At 44.0% G+C, this 24,363-nt stretch overlaps 1 protein-coding gene across 2 annotated transcripts in view; it reads right to left on the bottom strand.

Annotated features, from left to right (window-relative positions):
- LOC138840454 (phosphorylase b kinase regulatory subunit alpha, liver isoform) overlaps positions 1–24,363 on the bottom strand; it is a 57,384-nt gene that overhangs the window by 6,255 nt on the left and 26,766 nt on the right. For both annotated transcript variants that reach the window (XM_070040780.1, XM_070040779.1), the window contains exons 12-28: positions 21,470–21,577; positions 19,815–19,893; positions 17,451–17,585; positions 16,307–16,416; positions 15,078–15,222; positions 14,741–14,819; positions 12,919–13,088; positions 11,486–11,659; positions 11,006–11,094; positions 9,288–9,421; positions 7,875–8,031; positions 6,025–6,104; positions 5,747–5,825; positions 5,513–5,642; positions 4,829–4,930; positions 2,680–2,798; positions 1,930–1,959 (exon numbers count right to left, since the gene is read on the bottom strand). In XM_070040780.1, the coding sequence (XP_069896881.1) occupies positions 1,930–1,959; positions 2,680–2,798; positions 4,829–4,930; positions 5,513–5,642; positions 5,747–5,825; positions 6,025–6,104; positions 7,875–8,031; positions 9,288–9,421; positions 11,006–11,094; positions 11,486–11,659; positions 12,919–13,088; positions 14,741–14,819; positions 15,078–15,222; positions 16,307–16,416; positions 17,451–17,585; positions 19,815–19,893; positions 21,470–21,577 (1,920 nt within the window). The remainder of the gene's footprint in view (positions 1–1,929; positions 1,960–2,679; positions 2,799–4,828; positions 4,931–5,512; positions 5,643–5,746; positions 5,826–6,024; positions 6,105–7,874; positions 8,032–9,287; positions 9,422–11,005; positions 11,095–11,485; positions 11,660–12,918; positions 13,089–14,740; positions 14,820–15,077; positions 15,223–16,306; positions 16,417–17,450; positions 17,586–19,814; positions 19,894–21,469; positions 21,578–24,363) is intronic.

Raw genomic sequence — 24,363 nt, 5'->3', positions numbered from 1 at the left:
TGGTGGTTTATTGGAGAAAGGAGTCTCAAAGACTTTCTTGCCCGGTCTGGTTTTGAACTGTGATTCTAAGATCTCAGCCTCCTGAGTAGCTAGGATTACAGGCTTGAGCCAAGGGTGCCCGGCACAATGGTCTTTCTTTAAATAGCAAATAGTACCAGGTTTGGTTTCTTTGTGGAGAATGCCTAAGAAAACTAGGACACATTTTCCAAAGTCACAGCTAAGAAATGTTCATGTTTTATGGTGAGTTGTAAAAATATACAGAGATCAACAAAACACCCATAACTGCCACTAACACCTGCATCCATTTCCCAGATTTGTGAAATACACACACTATTGATCTCATGGTGACACAAGAATTTCCTCATCTAAAAATCTAGATTGTACCCCAGCTTGCATGGGGTAGTCTGTATACATGCTGTTCTTGCAAAAGTGAGTAGCCACTTAAAATGGCATGGTATCTATTACATCTTAAACAGTTCTGGAATGAGCCCATGTTTTACTGTGTGCATATCTCTACAGAGAGGAAAATGGCAATTGAAATACTACCTGAAAATCAGAAATGGCTCTGCCTGTGTTACACTACTCTACCTTCCCAAAGTAACAGTATTCCCTAGTGTGAAATTTTAATGGCATTTGAACAATTACCAGATTTTTTTCTGTACTATTTGCAAATGTTTAACACAATGAGTTGATATGTTTATTAAACCTAGCAGGACTTTATTAAATCTTGTAAATTTTTTCAAGCAGAGAATAGTATTTTGGTATTAAATATGCAAATATAAAGTGGTACTGGCTACTGGGATCCAAACCCATCCAAGAAGAAAGGTTATTTCAAGCCTGTAAAGTACAGACAGCATTAAATGGAAGAAGAAGGAACCATCCATTGCCATCCACAAGGCCAGTAGGTGTGGGTAACCAGAACAACAGTGCCACCCAGTGGTAGGAAATGAAAGAGTCTTTAAAGTCGGCTACTTATTTGGAAAGAGCACAAACGTGTGTGTGTGTGTGTGTGTGTGTGTGTGTGTGTGTGTGTGTGTGTGTGTGTGTGTGTGTGTGTGTGTGTGTGTGTGTGTGTGTGTGTGTGTGTGTGTGTGTGTGTGTGTGTGTGTGTGTGTGTGTGTGTGTGTGTTTTATATTAGTGCTCTGTCACCTGAGGTACATCTCTACTTCACTTTTTTTTTTCTTCTGGTTAATTGTAGATAAGGGTTTCTTGGACTTATCTGCCTGACCTGGCTTTGAACCATGGTCCTCTGATCTGAGACTCCCGAGTAGCTGGTATTACAGGCGTGAATCATCAGCACCCAGGTTAGAAAGAGCATAAATTAGAGTAAGAGCTCAAGTGTGTTGCACTCTTGGACAAAAATGTACAGTGTGCATTTGCATGTCATTATGCTTACATTGTGCTGGTTGGTCATAGAGACATCAAATAATTACAAATATGACCCCAGAGCCAGGGACAGTCAGGGCAGTGTGCAGGAGGCAGAGGCAGATGAAAAAGTGATATGTTTTTCCCACTGGGTTTAAATACCGCCCCGCCCTCCACCATGTGATCTAAGGATAGGGTAAATAGAGTAGCCTTACTCTCCTGAGTAAGGCTTACTCTCTCTTGCTCTATTTAGCCCCTCCTCTTTTAATAGAAATGCTCAGCGAGTTACAGCTTGGACTATGTCCTTTACAAGATATCCTTCAAAGCCCAAGAAATTGATACATGGATTTTTTTTTAAGGTACAGGGTAAGGTCATTTTTTTCTGCCTCTAACCCTGTTCTCTTTCTGTCCCTGGGATTGGCCAGCCTGAACCGCTGTTGTGGACAGAGCCACTCTTTCTTGTCCCCGTGTCCACACTCTATATGGATAGTCTCATTCTCCACATTCAGGCCAGAAAGAACATATAGCACACAGACAAGGTTAAACAAGGCAAGATATCTCACCTGTTCATCAGCACTCGCTCTCCTGGTCATCTGAAAATTAAAACATCAGGAAATAAAAACCAGTTCCAAGTCAAGAATGCCCTGATTCTCCCATCACCCTCCAATAATCCAGAGCAGTGCTGGTCTCGCCTCAAGGGGTAACCATTAGAGTCTCAGACTTGCGCCAGTGGATTATGACTACCATGTGACTTGCACCATCAGGAGGAAACTATTCCAACTGTGGGTTATGGTCAAATCCTAGCACAAACCTGGCACATTAGGACTGAAAAGAGGTCCAGTTGCAGTCCTGTGTGGGATCATTTTTATTTGAATTCAACAAAGCTGAAGGAAAGAGCCATCTAGGGGAGGCGGAGAATACAGGTGTCACAAGCATTCTGTTCTATTTCCAAACCCCTCTTGCTATTACAGTTAAAGGGCATGTTTGATGGGGACGGGTGGTTGGTTTTTGCAGAGCTCTACTTTTTAAACGCAGAAGCAAACACGGATGAGAGCCTATCCCAGAATATACAAGTAACATTAAATGAAGGGTAGGGTTAAGGGCAGGTATGTGTGTGTGTGGGGGGGGGTGTAACCTTGCGTGGCTCTGGGGTCCCTATGTGGGGACAGCTGGGTTCAGATTTCAGACAGAGGAGACCTTACATTTTCTACAAAGAGTAGGCTGAAGCATCAGGCTCCGGGTTTCTGTTGGTTTCTGATACCAGAGAGGGGAACTGTTCCCTACTACTGCCGCCACTGCCCAGGTGTTCTTACCTGTTTCATATCACTCCTCAATCTGGTAATGCCACTCCTCTCAGTTTTGGTGACTCCAGTATGATCCACCTCATGGATGGAGATGGCGGGGCTGGATGCAGAGGAGTGGATGGGGCGCACTGTAGGAGAAACACACCACACACAAACACACACACACACATACACATGGTTCTCCGACTGTACAGCACCCACCCCAGTGAAGAAATTCAGGCAACTAGGGTCTACACCTGTCTCCCTTGCTTTATTATACACTGAATCAGAGGCTAGCTTTGCCCTCAGGTTAATGCGTCACACTTGAAGGGCTGTGCAGAAGTTTATGCCAGCCCTGGGGCAGGGCCTCATCCTCTCCCTTATCTTTTGCTTTAATGCTGGTGATCTACCGCTTGAGCCACACTTTCACTTTTGACATTTTACTGGTTAACTGGAGAGAAGAGTCTTTTGGATTTGCTTGCCTGGACTGGATTCAAACCAGATCCACAAATCTCAGCCTCTTGAGTAGCTAGTATTACAGGCATGAGCCACTAGTGCCCAGTTTGAAAACTCTGTTTTTACTTATCCCAAAACATATCTTCCCTGGAGGAGAGGGGAAACAGACTTCCTAAGGAAACAAGGACTCAAGTCAGTTGACAATTTAGTTATTCTGCTACCCACCCCCACTATTGCGGTATAAATTTTTTCCTTATAAAACAATCATCACATTCATATGCACAGATATATGATCTATAGAGTATCATATACCTATATGTACACAGCAAGCTGCCTTATTTGAAGACTTAGTTCTCAAAGTTTTGATCATGTATGGTCAAAAAAATAAGTGAAAAAGAATCAGAAGCAATTTCTAAAACAAAAAATTGGAAATTCTCATCTGCTTAGTTGTTATAGAGGAACTCCCAGGCAGTCCCGTGCTGTCAGTTGTGTTTAAATAGTTGTAATCTGCTGCATGTCTCTTTGTCTTTAATTTGTGAAAAACATGTCCCCCAAAAGCAATGATGCCCCCCTCCAAATCAAGGTAGATCATGGGGATCTTCCCAAGCCACAAAGGGAACATAAGGTGCTTAAGTGATAAAGGACAAATCTGTTCAAAGGCAGCATGTCCTTAGGGAATTTCGGGTGATACTTTGGGAAAATAAATCAAGTATCTTTAGTCTTTGAGATCAAGAGCATGAAAAAGATCTAGTTTTTTTTGGGGGGGTGACTATTCATGTGAACAATAGCAATGTTGGGGACATTACAGAGGCTTGCTCCATGTTCTTTCACATTGCAGTACAGGCAAATTTGAGTAATTCATTTTTTGTAGGGAGTGCTGGTTTGGGGCTTGAACTCAGGGCTTGAGTGTTGCCCCTGAGCTTCTTTTGCTCAAGGATAGTGCTCTTCTACTTGAGCCATGGTACCACTGCTGGCTGTTTCTGAGTAGTTTATTGGAGATAAGAGTCTCACAGACTTTTGTGCCTGGGCTGGCTTTGAACTATGATCTTCAGCTCTCAGCCTCCTGAGTAGCTAGGATTATAGGCATGAGCCATGGGCACCCAGCAAATTTGAATAATTCTAGAATATTGCACTCAATGGCTCTTTATGGTTTTCCTTCAGTGGAGGCCTCCATAGAAATATATTCGCATGGATACCAAAGGTCTACTGTAATCCATTTTCTTCTTATGCTTATTGTGTCACTAAATGTTCTACCACATGACAGTTTATGATCACGTGACGTGTGACCTCATGGGTAGTCTATAATGTACCTAGTCTCATCTGTACCTTTCTTTTTCTTTTTACTATATCAGAGGAAACGGAACAAGGGGCTCATAGATTTTCTTACTGCCCCATGGGCAATGACACGGGGGCCTAGTTGAGAAGACTTTTACCAAAACCAAAGGCTGTCCTCTCATCCTGACACTCAAGTGACCCAAGCACTGTTCACTGAGGTATTACGGCCACGAGAGCTACAAGGCACACAGGTGTGTGAGATAAGGCACCCTGGCAAACCTACAGGGATGTCCTCCATCCCGTAAAAGCCTCTGGGACTGGGGATAAAGCCCAAGCTCCGTTCATTCCATTGAAATCATGTGGCCCATATGCTTGGTCTGGTAGTACTGATGCCTATTTGTACCTCTAGGAGGCCATTCCCCCTGAGGCTGCTGGAACATCGACTCACCACTTCTTTCTACCCCGAACTCTTTTCCACTCAGAATATGATGCAGGAGATTCTTCATGTCAAAGGGGCTGAGGTTCATCAAACTCTCGGAAGCTTCTTCTCCTACAAACAAATGTCTTGTAATCATCCCAGCCTTGGGGCTGGTGGCGGGTGAAGGCAGAATTGAGTAGACCTGAATGTGTATGTGTGTGTGTGGGGGGGGGGGAGGGAGAGGTGGCAAAGGACACAGTGGCAGGCGTGATTGCTCATGATTCATTAGACGGTGATAGAAGCTGAAAGGCACTGGTGCTTAGGGACTCGGAATATTGCTAAGTCAGTACATAAGGTGTTTCTAGACACCTGATGTTGGTATACGTCTTGCAATTGGTGTCTGTATTGCAATTAGTAGCACTTCTCCCCGTGAAGGAATGACAAAATGCTGGACGATAGTTCATAGTAAGAACTTCAGTGAGAAACCTAGGTGTCAGGCTGAGCAAAGTTTCTCAATTGTTCCTTTTCCTCTCCTACTCAGGAAGGTCAGCATGCTGTGATGAACAGCCCGCCAGGAGCCATGTCTAATGAGGGAACCTCAAGAAACCCAAGCGCACTTAGAGGAAGGCAGCCCAGGAGTACTCGAGCCAGGTTTCCTCTCAGAGCATGGCTGGAGCTTGGCAGGCACGAGCTGTGGGAGCCATGGCTTCTTACCTGAGCAGTTCAGGCTCCTCGCCAGCTCGGTGGCCATCACTTGAATGATCAGTCCAATCCGGAGCCTGAGCATCTCCACAAAGAGGCTCGGCTGAGCCCGAACATACATGGCCAGGTAAACCACAATCTCCTGAAGGAGAGAGAGAGAGAGAAAAAAACAGGGCTTCAGAGACCTAGTTGGGTGGCAAAGGAAGGCTGTGGCCCAGCTTCCCATCTCCTGGGCTGTACCCTAACCTGTGTGAGGACAGCGATACTGATGTCCTGCCCACTGGCTTCGTAGATGAGTTTGGTGAGTTCCTCTGGGGGCAGAGGCCTAGGAAAGAGTAGTAAGTCACAAACACCACAAGTGTTTCTGAACCAGGGGCTCCTTGTCCTCTATAGGAGATCCTTCTATGTGCTATGCTAGAAGAACCTGTGTGACACAGTCTTCAAAGAGCCCCTCCTTCTGAACAGTGCAGGGCACTGATGTTTTCCTACTGATCCACTCCTGAAATTCCTGGCCAGAGACTTACGCAGAGATGGTCTTCTCACGGGGCTCAGGTGGCAGGCCCACTGTGAGCTGCTTCTGGTGGGACAGCAGGTCTGCACAGGCCTGCTCATTCAACAGACATGGGGTGAGGGGTGAGAAAAAGAAGAGAGCGGGTACGCCATTAGACAAAGCCAGCTTGGGAGGAAGATGAGAAGTTTATCTGTACAAATTTTATAATTGCTCTTTTCTGTATTTGAAAAATACAACCTAGGAGACTCTGTAGTCTTTTTTTTTAATATATTTTTTTCTGGACACTGGTGTCTCACATCTGTAATCCTAGCTACTCGTGGTTCAAAGCCAGGCCAGGCAGGAAAGTTTGTGAGATTCTTATCGCCAATAAATTACAAAGAGCAGCTGGAAGTAGATCTGTGGCTCAAGTGGTAGAGTACTAACTCTGAGGAAAAAAGCTGAGGATCTGCCCAGGCCCTGAGTTCAAGCCCTAGGACCAGCAAAAAAAAATTATATATATATATATATATATACATATATATATATATATATATTTCTAAAGTAGTTTCACAAAAGAATTGCCATTCAACAGAGCAGTTTATGAATACAGTGCATCATTTTTTTTTTTTTGATCAGTCATTGGGCTTGAACTCTGGGCCTGGGTGCTGTCCCTCAGCTCTTCAGCTCAAGGGTAGCACTCTACCACTTGAGCCACAGCACTACTTCTGGCCTTTTCTGTTTATGTAGTGCTGAGGAATCGAACCCAGGCCTCATGCATGCAAGGCAAGTACTCTACCACTGAGCCACTTTCCCAGCCCTTACAGTGCATCTTCATCATTGTGACTCCATTTAACATTCTCACACACCCCTTCCCTCATTTTTCTTCATTTCTAGGCTATAGGTTGATTTTTTTTGCCATTTAACTAAGCAATTTATACATCTTGATCAATGTCATTACTTGAACATCTTCACTCCCTTCAATCCACCCCGTCCTTATTTTTCTCAGTTCTGTGGTATATACAATGCATTCTTACCTGCATTCTATTCATTTCCCCAATTCATTATTCTATCCTTTTCTCCTTGGCCACCCCCCCCCCCCTTTCAGGTACCCATCTCCTGGTATTTAATTTGTTGAGCTCTGTCTTAGTCTTTCTAAAGAATGATACTATTTGCACGCCCCATAAGGTCTATTATACTTCAGCAAAGAGAGAGAAGTCCTGTGCTCTTTCTGTTGCTCAAGGCCTGGGCCGTGAGTACGCATATAAGGTCAATCCACTGAAACAAACACCTTGAACTGCCTGGTATTCAACAGGGTAGGGATGAATCCACAGATGGCAGTGGCAAGAATCAGTCCACCACATTATATCCTTAACCTACCAGTTGCCTCATTATCACCCAAGGCTGGCCTGTGCAAAAAGTGTGAGGCCCTACCTGAAAAAGAACTAAGGTAGAAATGCCCAGGGCATCACTTAAAAGTGATAGAACCTCCTGAGTCCACACTAAAGTTCTGCCACAAGAAAGGTGGTTCTGGATTTTGCAAGGCCTCGAGGTTACAAATCTTAATGAACATTGTATTGTGGATGTGCCAGAAAATCAGAGAGCTCTGTTTCACAGGTCCCAGATCATTTTCATTTGGTTACCATGTAGGCTTTTCTGTGACCGAGAGAAAACTAAACTCATTGGCTTGAATTTCCTTCCCTCTGCTCTCATCCCAGGGTAGTAGAGGGTCAGGAGAGGAGGACCTGCCCCAGTTCTGCATGTAGATGCCCATTTTCCTTTATAGTTAAAAGGCTGCCTCTAGCTTCCATAACCCTAAGATTGGAAGGGAAGAAGGCAGAGCTTGAGAAGACAAATAGGCAACCCAGAAGACCCACTTGTTCTGACCTCAGCCAAGACTTCTACTTTCTTCCTGAGCAGGCCCGAGATGTAGCGAATCAAACCCCATTCCTGGTTCAGGCCAGCTTTGCTATAGAGCTCGCTGAGGAGATTGTGAACAGTGACCCCATGCTGTCCAGAGAGATTTGTGTCCCAATTGGGACCCCTGTTAAGACACAGAAGCACAGACATATGATTGGAAGACATCATACTGAGAGAGAAAAGCCAAGCTCAAAACCCAAAATATTCTTTTATTCACTCATAATTGGAAGCTAGACCTCAAAGAAATATTCATGGAGATTTACATACTTATGTATATCCATTTACATAACTATATATAGAGATAAACACAGAATGTGAATCTAACAAAGAACCTCTGTAGGAAGAGATGGGCAAGGAGAAAGGGGAAAAATTAGAGGATAATTTTGAAAGAGGACGAACATGGTGAAATGGATTATTTGCAACTATGAAAAGACAAGAAAACATGTAGAAGATGTTTTGGGAAAAGGGGAGGAGTGATGGAAGGAGTGAGATTGATTGGAATATACTGTAAACCTATGTGGAAATGGAACAGTGAAATCCTCCTCTGTATCACTCATGTAAGCTACTGAAAAATACTAAGAAAAAAAAAAGAAAAAGAAAGACAAATGCAAACACAACCCGGAATGTTAAGACCCAGAATGTTAGGTTAAGACATAAGTCACTAATTATTATTCCAAATGCCTGGACACACCCTATGCTTCTGAGCTTTTCCCAGCAGTCTCTGTCCTACCAGAGCTGTCCTATGTCCTCTGGAATTGAAGCCTAACATCCAGACAGTGTTGCTCTTGCCCAAATCTTCTCATTCTGGGAGGCCAGCATCAGTAGGCAGAGAAAGAAATGGGAATCTCATTCATGTTTTGGCGAATAGTCTCATGGCCCAGGGTTGCCAAATGGCCAAGAGACTATAAAATTCAACACAGTGAATAGTCATAAACTTACTGCCATGGCTTGTATGTCTGTGTCCTCCATCAAATTCCTAAGTTAAACTTCTAACCTCAGGTTAGAAGTAGACAGTAGAGCTGGTGGCTCATGCCTGTATGCCAGCTACTTGGTTAGCAGAAGAAGGAGGGCTGACCTGGGTACAATACATGGCACCATATATGAGACCTAAAGCAAAAAGAGCTGGGGTGTGTGGTTCAAATGGTAGCAGACTTGAACGGCAAGTACAAGGTCCTCTTAGAAAAGAGGCTTGAGGAAGTGAAGTGCATTCTTTCTACTGTGTCAGGACACAGTGAGAAGGCACTGCAGACCCTCACCTGACAATGGATCTGCTGACCCCTTGAGGGATCCAGCCTCCAGAACCGAGAACAAACTTGGATCGTTGATACTAGTGGTTTGCAGTATGTCATTATCGCTGCCCAACGGGACCAAGACACTTACTTTACAACATAGAGAATGTAGAGGATGTCTGCTTGGTCCTGGAGATTTGAGCAATCTTTCAGCTGCTCAACCAGCTTCTCACAGTCCATGTCACCATGGTCATCTCTGGGCCACTGCAAGTCACCTTCAGGAGCCTGGCCACACAAGTCAAAAAGCAAGGGAAGGGGGGGGGGTTCAACATAGGGACTTTCAGAGATGATGAAATGGAAACGTTAGTTTGGCCTTTTAACTCTGGAAGTGTACTGGGCTCTATGTTTTTCAGAAAATCTTTGTCACATTTTTATTCAGGGGCTTTCAGTATTTTTGGTCAGATGAATTACTGTGTTAGGTGATGTTTGCAAGAGACCATACTGAACAGGTTAACATACGTATACATTTTACTTTTGCAAGGTTTAAAACTAGGAAAAACCTTTGTTACTAGAAATCATGAGAACATTTCTTTTGTGCCAGTCCTAGAGCTTGAACTCAGGCATGGGTGCCGTCCCTGAAAGTTTTTGCTCAAGGCTAGCAGTCTACCACTTAAGCCACAGATCCACTTCTGGCTTTTTGGAGATAGAGTCTCACAGACTTTTCTGCCCAGGCTGGCTTTGAATCACAATCCTTAGATCCTAGCCTCCTGAGTAGTTAGGACTACAGGTGTGAGCCACTGGCATCAGCGAGAACAATTTTTTTATGCTCTCACTGTGGATGGAACTCAGGGTCTTGTGCATATTAGGCAAGGGCTTTGCCACTGGTCCTGTGGATTTGAAACATCTTGAGCCCTTAGCAGTGATCTTAGGATCACAGTAAGGGGAGGAATTGACAGGAGGCACAGAAGGTAGCCATTCCCATGTGTATTTCTTGGTCAAAATTCAACGTATTCTGTACTTGAGCTTTATCCATTGTTCTGTCTAAATGTTACACTTCAATAAAATAATTTTAAAAATAAAATAAATTCAAAACTTGTTTTAAACAACCTCAAACAGAAGTTAGTTTAAAATCTTCTCCAACATATGGAATAAAATCAAGGTGACTTGAATAAAATAACAAAATATACGAACCAATGGGGAACACCCTGGGATTTTATACTGCTAAAGATTCTGTTATGCCAGGCGCTGGTGGCTCACGCCTATAATCCTAGTTACTCAGGAGGCTTAGATCTGAGGATCGTAGTTCAAAGCCAGCCCAGGCAGGAAAAGCCATAAAATTGTTATCTCCAATAAACCAGCAGAAAACTGGAAGTGGCACTGTGGCTCACATGGTAGAGCACTTGCCTTGAGCTGAAGAGCTGAGGGACAGTGCCCAGGCCCAGAGTTCAAGCCCCATAACTGACCCCCCCAAAAAATTCTGTTACTCATTTTCATTACATTAAATGTATGAGCTATAGTGTCTCAATACCTGTTCTGCATGTTGTCTGCCTTGACTGACTGACTCAGACAGAGCAAGATGATTTACTCCAGTGCTACTAGGGTTCTCATGATTGGGCAGAAAGGAAGTAGCCTTTTCCTCCAGGGAAGATATAAAGAGTTGCATTAAATTCAGTGTACAGAATGATACAATGATGCAAATCAGATAGAGACAACCAAGTGACTGGATTCTCATCAACCCCAGAGTGTCTAAACCAAAAAGTTCTGGGTAGCAAGAAACATGCTCTTTGAGTTCCACTATTGCGAGAGCTCTTAGAACAAACCCAGGATCACGGAGTAGTACACTTTTTAAAGTTATTCCAAATACTTTACCTTTTTCAGCAGTGGCTGAGGACAGTCAACAAGATTCAGAGATTTACGATGGACACTTAGAACCTTGGTTGGCAAAATCATAGGAAGGACTGGAAAGGAAACAATAAAGAGCACTCATCTGAGGAAGAGCAATGAGAACATCTTCTTTTGAGAGGTACATTGTCTACTCCTTATCCAATACAAATGAACTGATGGAATGATTATTTAGATGAACTAATTTCAATGAAAACTGTCAATAGGTACCAGATCAAATAGATACATCAAAAGACAGAACATATACACATTAGCAATATGGAGATAGATTATCTGGCAGAGGAAACAATTGTAAATGGTGAAAATACTAGCCTCTAAGTAGATAAGAGGGAAGAGGAACATTCATTTTGTTGTCTTTTAGAATTTTTTTTTAAATTTGTGAGTCCATGTTTCATCTTGATAAAAGAAAGTATTTTAACAGGCAAAAAAGAGTTGAATTAAACACACATGATGTTTCCAAACCCTTTGCTTTTGCCATCACAGAAAGTATGTCCCGAGTGGAGTGGATGGCACTGAAAATATGGCCGTCTTCTGTCTTCTTACACAGAGGGGGCAGATAGCACCTCAACGATGTGTTTTGCAGAAGGTGGTTGATATACTGATCAAGTTCATCGAGGTTTTCTGTAATTGGACAAGGAAAAAGCCAATAAAATCAAGTGACAGAAATATTCTAAATGCGTAACAGTGACTTGTGCAGAAGGCAGCACTGAGTAGGTTTAGTGGAAGACAACATTTAGATACAGACATTTGCACTTGCACCCACACCTGGACAGTAAAAGGATACTTGCAGATATAAAATATGTGTGTACGAATTTCTTGTTTGAAAAATATCATCCAAGAGAAGGAAAAGAAAATGTAGGTCAATATAGTAATAACGTATCACCCAAGATAAACTGCATAATCCCTAAGACAAAGTGAAGGCTAGCAGCCAATGCCTGGTCTTTAATTTGTCAAGAGCAAGCCACATTTCAATTTTAATGACTATTGAAAGGAATGAAACCTTGTTCAGATTGAGAAATGTTAGATACATGGGGCTTCCTAACTCTTACTAATCAAACCTAGTTCTTCTGCCATTCCTTTGCAAACATAGGCCAAGTATTTCTTTTACTTTTGCCAGTCCTGGGGCCTAAACTCAGGGCCTGAGCACTGTCCCTGAGCTTCTTTTTGCCCAAGGCTAGCTCCCTACCACTTTGAGCCACAGCACGACTGCTGGCTTTTTCTGTGTATGTGGTACTGAGGAATCGAACCTATGGCCTCATGTATGCTAGGCAAGCACTCTACCACTAAGCCACATTTCCAGCCCTAGGCCAAGTGTTTCTATCACATTTGTCTTGAGTGTCAGTGGACAAATTGGCTGTATCTAATAATAATAATAACAACAATAATAGTGATGACAATACTGTTTTGTGAGAAGTTCTGCTACGCATGAGTATCATTTGGGGGTTGGAAAAGCTCCAATTTCTAGGGCATCCTTTGCAGTTTAGGTTCTTTTTTTTTTTTTTTTTTTTTTTTGGGTCCGGTCGTGGGGCCTGAACTCTGGGCCTGGGCGCTGTCCCTCAGCTCTTCAGCTCAAGGCTAGCGCTCTACCACTTGAGCCACAGCGCCACTTCCGTTTTTTTTTTTATGTGGTGCTGAGGAATCGAACCCAGGGCCTCATGCATGCAAGGCAAGCACTCTACCACTGAGCCACCTTCCCAGCCCCTGCAGTTTAGGTTCTTAAACTGGCATCTCATTCATTTTAATAATGCTGGACTTAGAAGCCTCTTTTGGTTTTTGCTTGCTTTCAGCTTAATTGGCAGTTAGTTGTAGGGCAACTTTATCAGAGTGCTTAGGCTTGAATAAACTCAACAAACCACCTGCAGAAGCAGTCCAAGTAGTACCTTGATTACTGGTGCCTTCCAAATATCCTCCCAGCTCTGAGTCACTATCAGGACTGAAGCTCCCTTCGCTGGTGTCATCAAACAACTTCTCATCACAGCCTGGATCCAGGAAGGTTAGATACGTGTAGAATGATGTGGTGAGAAATTCTGACAGGTTCCCCAGTTTTACTCTGTCAAGAACATGGTATGTCAGAGTTGCAGGTAGAGGGTGGACAAATTTCTATGAATAACTGTTAGTTTTTTCAACAACCAGGGGGTACTTGTGACAGAACCAATAAATATAGTACTTAGTAGATTGCTCATGTCATAAAGTGAAGCCTGAGACAATACCAAGAATATACTGCAAATGCCCAATTAATTGTACAAGGCGTCCTTTGTACAATGATCAGATAGTAAACCGAAGAGTTTATTTGGCAAAATGGTTCATTGTGGCCTCTGTCCTTTTTGCTTGGTCATGATGCCACACCATCTCTCCGACACTACAGGGAAGACAGGAGGGGCAACCATAGACGCCACAGCAAACTGCGTGAAACCAGGGTCTGCCCTGTGAGGGCATTACTTTAGCCAGAATGAGAAATTCCCCCCAAAAGACAAATGCTGTGTGATTCTACTCAGCTGAGCTATTTGTTGAAAATCATCAGGACACAAAGGAGAAAGGTGAGGCAGGAGCAGGAGGAGGAAAAATGGGGATTTTTTTTTTTTACAGATACAGAGTTTAACTTCAATATGAAAACAATTCAGTCTTACCACAATGTGCATGCAATTAACCCTATGGAAATGTATGCTTACAAATAGTATAGATGGTGATGGTATATGCATTTTACAGCAAATAAACAATGGTCATGCTTTTCCTATGGTAGCAGAGCCCCTGGGGTGGCATGTTGTGAAAAGGAGGTGATTTCAACTTCCAAATACTCTTAGCATTTGACATTCCATGGGAACCCAACAGATGCCCTTCTGTGTCTGCGAGGCTGTCCAGCTGGGGTGCAAAGTACAGTTCTCTTGGGGGCTGCCTGGCAAAGCCCAGACATTCAGGCATAGAAGATCATAAATGCTAGAGAGAAATCCTGTGGCACTCAGAGGTTACCAAAAAGGGATCCCTGCAGTGCCATTTTCCCTCCATCATTCAAGGTACTTGAACATCTCATTCTTGGCCTCTAGACTCAAATGTATCCACTAAAGCTGGGGAACAGTGATCTATGCAGGCCCAAACAGGTGTTCTGTTCTAAAGGACTCCAAGGACTTTGTCAGATTCTGTGAACTATTCTTAAGGTGACAGCACAGTCAGGTATTTGGGTTGTACATTTATTCAGCACCTACTGGCCCCTATGTGCTTGGTATTTTTGCCTATGTCTTTTCACACACACACACACACACACACACACACACACACACACACACACAAACACACACACACACACAAACACACACACACACACAAACACACACACACACACAAACACACACACACACACACAAACACACACAGTGCACATACCTTCCAGGAAGGTTGGCACTTCATACAGAATATCACCCTGTTCCCTTGTCTGCCTGAGGCCCCCTGGCACACAGAAAATCTTAACAGACATCACCAGTGTTGCTTTAGATCTGATTCAAGTTCTATACAGGAGATGGAAGGATTGGTTAGGTATGTTTACTTTTTACTCTAAAACTCTCTGCTTCTATGTTCAGCTAGTGATATGAAAAATGGGAGAGGGGCAGCAAAAGCCTTTAAGAAAGGTCAAAGGTCAGGGCTCCTCTTACACATAAATTCATAATTAGATGTGCATGTATATATATATATAATATATATATAAATTACCTAGCTCCTCCAAAATATCCATCCTCCAGTTTTCTAATTGTAGAAAGAACTGCAGAATGAATGTCCGAGCCATCATTTGCTAGAAAACAGAAGGAAAATGTTTACTTATCTGGGAATACTTTTTGTTTGTTCCAGCAATGCACTGAAATGGTTTCATCAGTTTAAGTTAATTAAAATTCTTACAGCATACACGATTCCTGAAACCAAAACCAAAAACCCCCAAACTGCTAGGAACCCATTCAGTACTCGGTTCTGCCCAAGGCAGCTGTTTTCCACATTTCAAGAAAGACCTAAACCATGGTAGATGTGAGCCAGCACATGGAAGTGAGGGAATTACTGAGCATGGTGTGTGTGACAGGGAAGGTGAGCGTAGGTCTGCCTGTCATCCGCCAGCAGGTGCACAGGTAGGCCAGCTCGATCCTCAGCATCTCCACGATCATCTCATTGTCCAGTGCCAGGTAGAAGTGATGCTGGTCGGTGAACTGAAAGTCAGAACAGGCCAGGTAAAGAAGGGCCATCCTTCCACACATCTCCACACAACACCTGTTGTTACTCAGGGCAGCTGAATCCTGAGTGTTGTTTGTTGCCAGGAAAGATCGCTCAGTGATGGCCGTCATTTACCCTGGGGCCTCTCTCTTTTTGTCATCAAACAAATCAATCTTGCCTTGCCTAGGGTCCATAGCTACCTGAGTTTGGAAGAGAAAAGGACACTGCTAGTGTCCAGCTTGTCCAATAGAGGACGTAAGCACCTTGCATAACACCACTGTTTCTGAGAGCAAATCAGTAACTCCTTAATTACTACTCGGGCTGCAGGGTTTGCAGATGGTTCCCAGGAGAGGGCCCTCAGAGCTGGCAAAACAGAGAGACTATTTATTTACCTGACCGACGCCAGCCTAATGTCAACCAAACTGCTGCTGTTTGATGTCCATGAAAATCAAATTGTCCTCTGGGCCTTAGGACTAGTTAGTGCATGCTCAGCTCAGAAGTGAAATTTGGTGCTAAGGGGAATAACTCACAAGGTTTAGGCGCGCAGTATGGGCTAGGAAGGAAGAGTAGCTTGGTGCTAAGCGGTGACCTATGCTACACCACACACTGGAGAAGTGACTCCCACCATCCTAGGGAATGAGAACTATTTGGCATGTACATCTATGGGCTCATTTTGAAAACAGCAACTGTCAAGATAAGTTCCACAGTTAGTGTACTTCCTCTTTCAGTAAGGGAACCAGGGTCATACAGAAAGGCTGATAATAACTTCCATGGGGCTGTTTAGGGGCAAGGAGCTGTGAGTCAGGTGACATGTAAACTTGCAGAGCAGTGTGAATTTCACTAACTGTCACTCATAACTGAAAGTGCTGGAACACTGAGTTTGATTCAGTCAACAATTGTTGAGCATCTACTACAATGAGCAGAGCCTTGCACAAGGCACTAGGTGTTATTTTTGATGTCCACATCTGAGCTCAGACATGCAGAATGGCACCACATTCAAAGTAGAAAAGCTTCTCAGATAGAAAAGAGAACTTAATACAAAGAAGCTGGATGGGTTTGCGACTGGCCTGCTCTTCTTACCTGGGGTGTAAAAGTAAAGATCTGGTTCCTAATCACATAGAGTTTAGAAGTTCCAAGAACACCAATGTGCCGATATGGTCGCCCACTCAATTTCATATTCCTATTCCGTCCTATTTGAAATGTAAGATAGAAACTAAGGTTATAGGGGAAAAAGAGGAAAAACTAATCCTTGTAGTTTAGGTTAAGGCTGGGCTTATTTTCATGTTAGGCAATCCACTTTCGGGTTTATTCTTTCCTAATTCCTTCTTTTTCTGCGTGCCAGTCCTGGGGCTTGAATCAGGGCTTAGGTCCTGTCCCTGAGCTTTTGTGCTCAAGGCTAGTGCTCTACCACTCCAACTACAGCTTCATTTCCAGCCTTTTGGTGGATAAGTGGAGATAAGAATCTCATGACCTATCCTGCCCAGGATGACTTCAAAACATGATCCTCAGATCTCAGCCTCCAGAATTAGGATTACAGGCCTAAACTACCAGCGCCTAGCCCCTTAGTAAACAGGACACAGTTGAGTATAGAACCTAAATTCTACCCCTTTCTCTTTATGTATGTGTATGAATCGTACCAATCTGATCCACCTGGAACTACTAAAAGGATTTTATTAATGCTGGACTTCTAATTTAGTTAGTATTCAGCCATTAAACTAAATGAAGATTGTAGAAAAGTAACTAGAACCACTTCCCATTTTAATGGGTAAGTAAGCATCTTTGTATATTACAGGAAAAAACAATTTCAATTATTATCAATTACCAATGCCAGTTTCAAGTGTGAATTTTCAAAAAGGGAGCTCCTTAGTTTACAGCATATCTGCTGGCTGTGTGGTGGCACCCGCTGTGCACTGTGAGGTGAATGACTTTGTATGTTCATTCTTCATCACACTGAAGCACTGCTATTACCTGCTTGGTGCTTTAGTTTCCAGTCTTTGTTGTTGTTGTTGTTTGTCAGTCCTGGGGCTAGAACTCTGGGCCTGGGCGCTGTCCCTGAGCTCTTCAGCTCAAGGAGAGCACTCTACCACTTGAGCCACGGCGCCACTTCCATGCTTGGGGCTTTAGCCAATTCTTGAGACGTTTCTTACATCTCAGTATCCACAGACCCCAAACCTAACACAGGATGTCCCCTTACCAAACATGCCCTGATACTTCCCCAACCTACCAAGCTTCGCATATATGTGACTAAGAATCCGGCCTGGCTGCACTCGAATTGGATGAATATCTGCAAAGCTCTGGACACTGACTCCATGTTTCTTCAACAGCTCCTTAATGTGATCATTTTCTGCCAAAACAGTGACTGGGAACAAGAACGTACAGTCAGCGTCAGACTGTGTCTGCTGTCTCACGCACTGCCATGTAGAATTTCCCATCCTTCTTCCCACTGTCCAGTAACAGGCACATGGGCATGCTACCCATACCCTGTTGCCCTTCCTGGTTCTCTGTCCTTTGTTACCCCTTAACACCCATGATGTGCTTTTGTTAAGTGCCCTCAATGGACAAAGCACCCATAGACACTTCTCGAAATTGTTTTCAGCAGGTCCCATGCCCAAACTTACCCACAGTAAGTAATGTCTTGCCTACCACTGACTGTGCATTTGCTCTAAACCTGTCATATGTCCTTTTCACATGAAAACAGCTTCTTCAGGGGACAGAAGCCTGTGCTCCTGCTCCAAAATGTCAGGGAAAAGAAGAGCAATGTGGTGGAGTCTGCTCAGAGTGGCTGCTCTGAACGAGGGAGAGAGGAAAGGGAACCTCATTCTTTCCAGAGAAAGGAAAGTGGGCCTGCTTGCGGGGATGCCAGCAGCCTGGCACATTCTAATCACAACAGAAGACCTCCCCCCCCCAGTGGGAAGCAACCTCCAAACTGGCCTGGGCCACATCTCAAGCCAGTGAGGCTGGACACTAGGCTCTCTGGCTGAGTACCTGGGCCACAGGGAAATGAATAGGAGGGAGACTTTGCTTGGTATCACATCAGGAATTGTCTGAGCTGCACTTGCTATGCTAGTACGCTGGTCTTGGTGTGAAGGGCAGCAGCCTAACAAAAAGAAGAAGTCTGAGGATGGGCCTATGGAAGGAGAACAGACTCTCAGAGAGGCTGGTGTTCTTTTTAGCTGCAGAAGAACCTTCTACAAATGGAAAGGGCTCAGTGACTATTAAAGTGGACCCTAAGTCCCACCACTGTATCCATGGGTTGGTGGGGGGGTGGGGCTGGCCATGTAATTCATATAAAAGCCAGTGTGAGCTGAATGTTTCTGTAATCCTAGCTACTCAGGAGGCTGAGATCTGAGGATCACAGTTCAAAGCCAGCCCAGGCAGGAAATTTCCTGAGACTCTTATCTCCAATTCACCACCAGAAAACTGGAAGTGGCTCCATGGCTCAAGCAGTAGAGCACTGTCCTTGAGCTGAAGAGCTCAGGGACAATGCCCAGGTCCAGAGTTTGAGTCCCACAACCGACAAAAAGAAAAAAAAAGCATTTAGAAAGTCTATTAACTTCCCTGATTTTTCACAAGTCCCTGAGAAAAGCCTCTCATACCAGCTATAACTGAAATGGACTGGAACCTAGTCCCACAGAATCTCAGTAAATGAGACCATGAACCATGCAGGACCAGCCTGGGGCTTCTTATAACACTTGTCTGAAGTTTCCAATGACACACGGAAATCCACGTGCATCGAAACCATACATCAGTCACTGTGCTGGAGCCACTTTTTCAGAGAAGGAGTTTTGATTGAGACCTGACAATTCCTGATGGGACACAGCCATATGTGGCCGAGTTTCAGACACTACCCAGCCCCTGCTCCATGGCACACATACCGGTAATTTCCACTCTTTTTTACTCTGCCACATTAAAAAAGTTGGTTGTGACCCATCAACAAGTCCTGGCATATAGTTGAAAAAATAGTATTCTGCATGTAAGAGAATCACTAGCAGATATGCTCTAGTAGGGAGATGCCTGGATCAGCCTATCTGGAAATCAGAAATGGGTTTGTATCACCAGCTGTCAGCTGTGCATCTTAGAATGAGATTAACCTCTAAGCCTCGCATGTAACATCGAGGCGATGACCATAATTGTCACAAATTTTACCTCATCCGAATTTTGTGACATGCAGATGTGTCCTGGGTCAGGCCTGCACATGGTGGCAATTGGGTGGCAACCTGAAGCTTGTTTCAGTGCATTACTGGCATGCTTATCCAAATGAGCCAATGGCCAAAGACAATCTAGGAATGCTTTCCATTGGTTTTCAGCAGATGGGGACCTATCTACCAAGCAATGTAGAAACTAATTTGGGCCTTGAACTTAAGTATACAGCATCATATAGAGACAATCAGTTATTTTCACAGTGGACTATGACATTCAGTGGTGTTTGATGAGGCACCAAAATATATGAGGGAGCTCCCAGAAGGACCTCATGAGTGCAGACGACAGCCCGCTCACCCATTTTTCTTAAAAAAGAAGCCGTATATTATTATAATAACAAAATATTAGGTTTACAGGCTAGAGAGGAAGAGTAAACACAGTCACAAACCTTGTACGACAACATCAGGTTTGACAGCAGTGGAAAATCTTCTATTTAAGGGATCAATTTCACCAGTGGCAAGGAATCCCTAAGAGAGGAGTATTAAAAGTATGAAATATTGATCAACTAAGAATTCACCTCATGCCATGGAAAGTGACATATTTAGGGGCTCAAAACACTCAGGATTTTTTTTTAAATTTCTTAAGTCAATCACTTTTTGTGAAACGGAGTAGGCTACTCCGTTTGCCACAGGTGCGTGTTTTGGTATGTGGCTGCAAGGCCAGTCAAACATATTCCTATCTTGTATAAATGAAAAGAATGGTAACTAATCATTTTTGAGCTGTTAATAGTGCCAGGAGGAGGGCCTGCATATACACTGTCACATTTCAACCTTCTAGTGGATAAGTTCTACCTTCATCACCTTTTTTTTTTTTTTTTTTGTGAAAATACCGTACAGAGAGGTTACAATTACATGGGCAAGATAATGAGTACATTTCTTATCAAGCATTGTTGCCTCCTCCTTTGTTTCCCCTTCCCATCCCTTCCCATAACTCCCCCACTACCCAATCCTACCCCCCAACCCCCCCCACCAAAGTTGTAAAGTTCATTTTTCGACATAATGATTTGTACATCTCATTGTTGCAATGGGTCTTCATCACTATTTAACAGGTGGGGAACTCAAGGTATACATGCTTAAGGGAATGGCCCAAGGAGGACTTCTTTGCAACCTAAAGCTGTCTTTAGTGCTAAGTGGTTTTTGAAAATGCTTCTCATCACATTTTCTAGAAATGATCAGAGTACCCACAGAGTGCTTACAGGTGTCCTGTGAGGGAAACCTGCTACAAAAGGCCATTACCATGGAGAGGAGGAAGCAAGAGAATGGAAGTAGTTATTTCTTATCTCATAGATACAGAAATCAGAGCTGGAAGGTATCATACTGATGACCAAGTCCAAGCTTTTCACAGCACAGGTAGGGAAACAAGCTCAGGGAGATTATCAGAGCGGCCCAAAGTCACATGGATAGTTGGGGACAGGGTTGGCTTTGCAAAGGAGATACATGCATTTCCCCAGACATACTTAGGGGAACCATTGTTCCAATTCGGCGACTATAGAACCCAAGGGATGTTCCTGCTGTGCTATCATTCATTTGGTGTCTGACTAAATGAATGTTAAATAACACAGTGGGAGTCCAGTGGCATTCTGATTTACTGTCCCTTCTGCCATTTTAGAGTTAATAGGACATACAGCTGACCTGAACTGACTTATGGTAAATATGGATGTGCAAGGCCAGGAGTCAAGCCTTGGAGTTGACACAGCCTAGGACTTCATTTCTTTTCTTTTCTTTTTGTCATGGGGCCTGAACTCTGGGCCTGGGCACTGTCCCTCAGTTCTTCAGTTCAAGGCTAGTGTTCTACACTATTTGAGCCATAGCACCAGTTCTGGCTTTTTCTGCTTATGTGGTACTGAGGAATCGAACCCAGGGGCCTCATGCATGCAAAGCAAGTGCTCTACCACTGAGCCACCTTCCAGCCTACTAGGGTTCTTAAAGGCATGAAGATACAAAAGACATTCAAGCACTTGCTGCAGACAGCCCTTGTGCTCTTCCACATTTCCTGTACCCCCAATTGGATGGTTTCTAGCCTGGGAAGCCAGTAAACCCATACCTCGGCTAATAGTGAGCTGAGGATGTACAAGGACTGTCCCCAAAGATGGGGGAGCTTCCCCAGTGGGATTCGGTCCACTGTGTGTGGATTCTTGTATTCTTCATCCACCTGGTATAGAGAAAAAAAGCCAAAGGTCAGAACATCAGAAGACACAGAGTGGCCCTTCCCACTGGGAAATATGTTGATTTACAAAATGGTTCTCACATTGCAGACCAATTCTGTACAATGTAGAATGTGGGCCAGGAAGGCAAAAAGACTCTCTTTAGGGGCCGCCTGGCTATAAACAAGAGGATGACTTTGACTATTGGCCTGGTCTCAGGCCAGTGTGCTTCTGAAAAGCAAAATCAGTGCCAAGAGGTGCTGGAATCCTGGGCTTGCTCATGCATGTTTCTGAGTCTCAGGCTGGTTCACAGCTCATGCCTTTGTTTGTCTCTGTTAGAGTGGAAAACAGCAGCCTATAGCTGCTACATTGTACTGCTACACATCAAGCCTGTGACATCTCCCTTCCTAGATCTTGTTTGCCATCCACAGTTGTTTAGCAATTTTGTGTCCATGCAAGAAAATGACCAGAAGGTGGAATTATTCATTGGGGAAAAACACCTGAGCTGCTAAAACACGAATCCTTTATCTGGGCCTCAGAAAACAGGAGCTATTGAATTCACTTGTCTCATCAATACAAGCTTAAGTGCTCTTTCTGATGGACAATGCTGACTATACATTTTTGAGTTAGTTGGTGAATTTACCTTCTGAGGTTCAAGTCATTGTGACAGTGGTTGGTGGTAATGCCACTCCTCCGTAAAATGTAAGTCAATCAAAAGAACTAGGAAACATTCCTCTTTGACGGGAAGATCATACCATCAAGGGACTCATTCTCAGCATATGAATTAATCATTGATATCAATATGTTCAGGAAAATTTCTCTTTTTTTTTTTTGTCGGTCGTGGGGCTTGAACTCTGGGCCTGGGCGCTGTCCCTGAGCTCTTCAGCTCAAGGCTAGCGCTCTACCACTTGAGCTACAGCGCCACTTCCGGTTTTCTGGTGGTTTATTGGAGATAGGAGTCTCAGGGTCTCTCCTGCCCGGGCTGGCTTTGAACCACGATCCTCAGATCTCAGCCTCCTGAGTAGCTAGGATTACAGGCGTGAGCCACCAGCGCCCGGCGAAAATTTCTCTTTTAAAACTAAGTTTTAGATAAGGTGAATGGAATTAAATGTTAGTAATCAATTATTCAAGTAGAATAATTGTATAGAAGGAGATTGTCAAGTCATAGTGGTAAGAGTAACAGGATTCTTGATAAATATATTTTCTTTTTTAAAAAAATTATTTTATTGTAAAGAAGCTGTACAGAGGGGTTACAGTTACCTGAGTAAGGTAATGAGTACATTTCTTGTGGAGCACTGTGCACCCCCCTTTGTTTTTCTCCTACTCTCCCTTCCCTCCCCACCTCTGCCACTCCTCCCCCCACCACCAAAGTTGTAAAGTTCAATAAATATATTTTTCTTTCCAAAGAATCCTGTATGTTTTACAGTGTGCAGAGCTACTGTTAAAATGAGATAGTAGGAGCCGGTCACTGGTGGCTCACGCTTGTCATCATAGCTATTCAGGAGGCTGAGATTTGAGAATCGCGGTTCAAAGCCAGCCTGAGCAGGAAAGACCATGAGACTCTTATCTCCAATGAACCACCAGAAAACCAGAAATGGCGCTGTGGGTCAAGTGGTAGAGCGCTTGCCTTGAGCTGAAGAGCTGAGGGACAGCACTGAGGCCCAGAGTTCAAACTCCACGACCAACAAAAAAGAAAAAAGAGAAAGGCAGCAAAGAGCTAAAAATGAGAAATATGCGACTGAGAGAGCACAAAGCAGGCAAGGTGTCCTAGTCAAAAGATGGCCTCCATCTGTCCTCCTTCTGGTCATGGCCAGATCCTACCTCCATAAGGAGGTGTGTCTCCTCATCCAAACCCCTGCCCCTGGCCCTTCTCAACTGCTCAGAGGCACTCCGAGACACCACGCCTCTGCCAAAGGTTTGCCTCTAAGCTGCCTCCATCTCACCGCTGACTTCCTCTAGCTCCACCTAGCCTGCACCAACACAGAGCCAGTAAGGGAACCACTTTTTTTTTTTCCAGTTGTGGGGCTTGAACTCTGGGCCTGGGCACTGTCCCTGCTTGGGCATTTCAGCTCAACCCAGCACTCTGCCACTTGTGCCACAGCATCACTTCCAGTTTTTTGGTGGTTCATTGGAGATAAGAGTCTCACAGACTTTCCTGCCTGGGCTGGCTTTGAGCCATGATCCTCAGATCTCAGCTTCCTGAATAGCTAGGATGATAGGTGTGAGCCACCAGTGCCCGGCAGGAGCCACTTTTACATCCCAGATTCTAATCTTCTCTTGCCACAAAAGCAGCTGCTCACAACATTTTTTTATACACACTGAGTGCCCAGCTATGCAGTGGAAGGCCTCAGTGATGGTGGCACCACACGCAGGCATGCTACGTGAAGGACATGCAAACTCAAGCTGCAGGCTACCCTGGCCCAGGGATTTTTCTAATTGGCCATAGGAGCCTGTGGTGGTCTTGGCTAAAGGGCTCCTTCCTAGTGGGCTCCACAGGCTGTTGGTACACTTGAGGCATTTTCCTCGCTGTTACTGGCAAGCAGTCAATACAAAATGAGGCCAAAGTGAAACAATACCTAGATTGGTGCCTAGTACAAACACAAGCAAAACATGATGAGTGAAAGAATGTTGTAATGACAAGTAGAAACCCAAAGGTCAGTATGGGGTTTAGAAGCCATAGCTGCGGACTAACAATTTACAAAGCACAGTCACTACTGTCCATCGGAAAGAGAAGCGCAGCTTGTAACACCAAGCATTTCATATGGTCAGAATGGGGATGGTTAGTCTCTATGAG

The sequence above is a fragment of the Dipodomys merriami genome, unplaced genomic scaffold, assembly GCF_024711535.1.
Source record: "Dipodomys merriami isolate MVZ:Mamm:240054 unplaced genomic scaffold, mDipMer1.0.p SCAF_3, whole genome shotgun sequence".
NCBI classification, from domain to species: domain Eukaryota; kingdom Metazoa; phylum Chordata; class Mammalia; order Rodentia; family Heteromyidae; genus Dipodomys; species Dipodomys merriami.
Note: the sequence above shows the minus strand (reverse complement) of the source record. Positions and strands in the feature narration are given on the sequence as shown.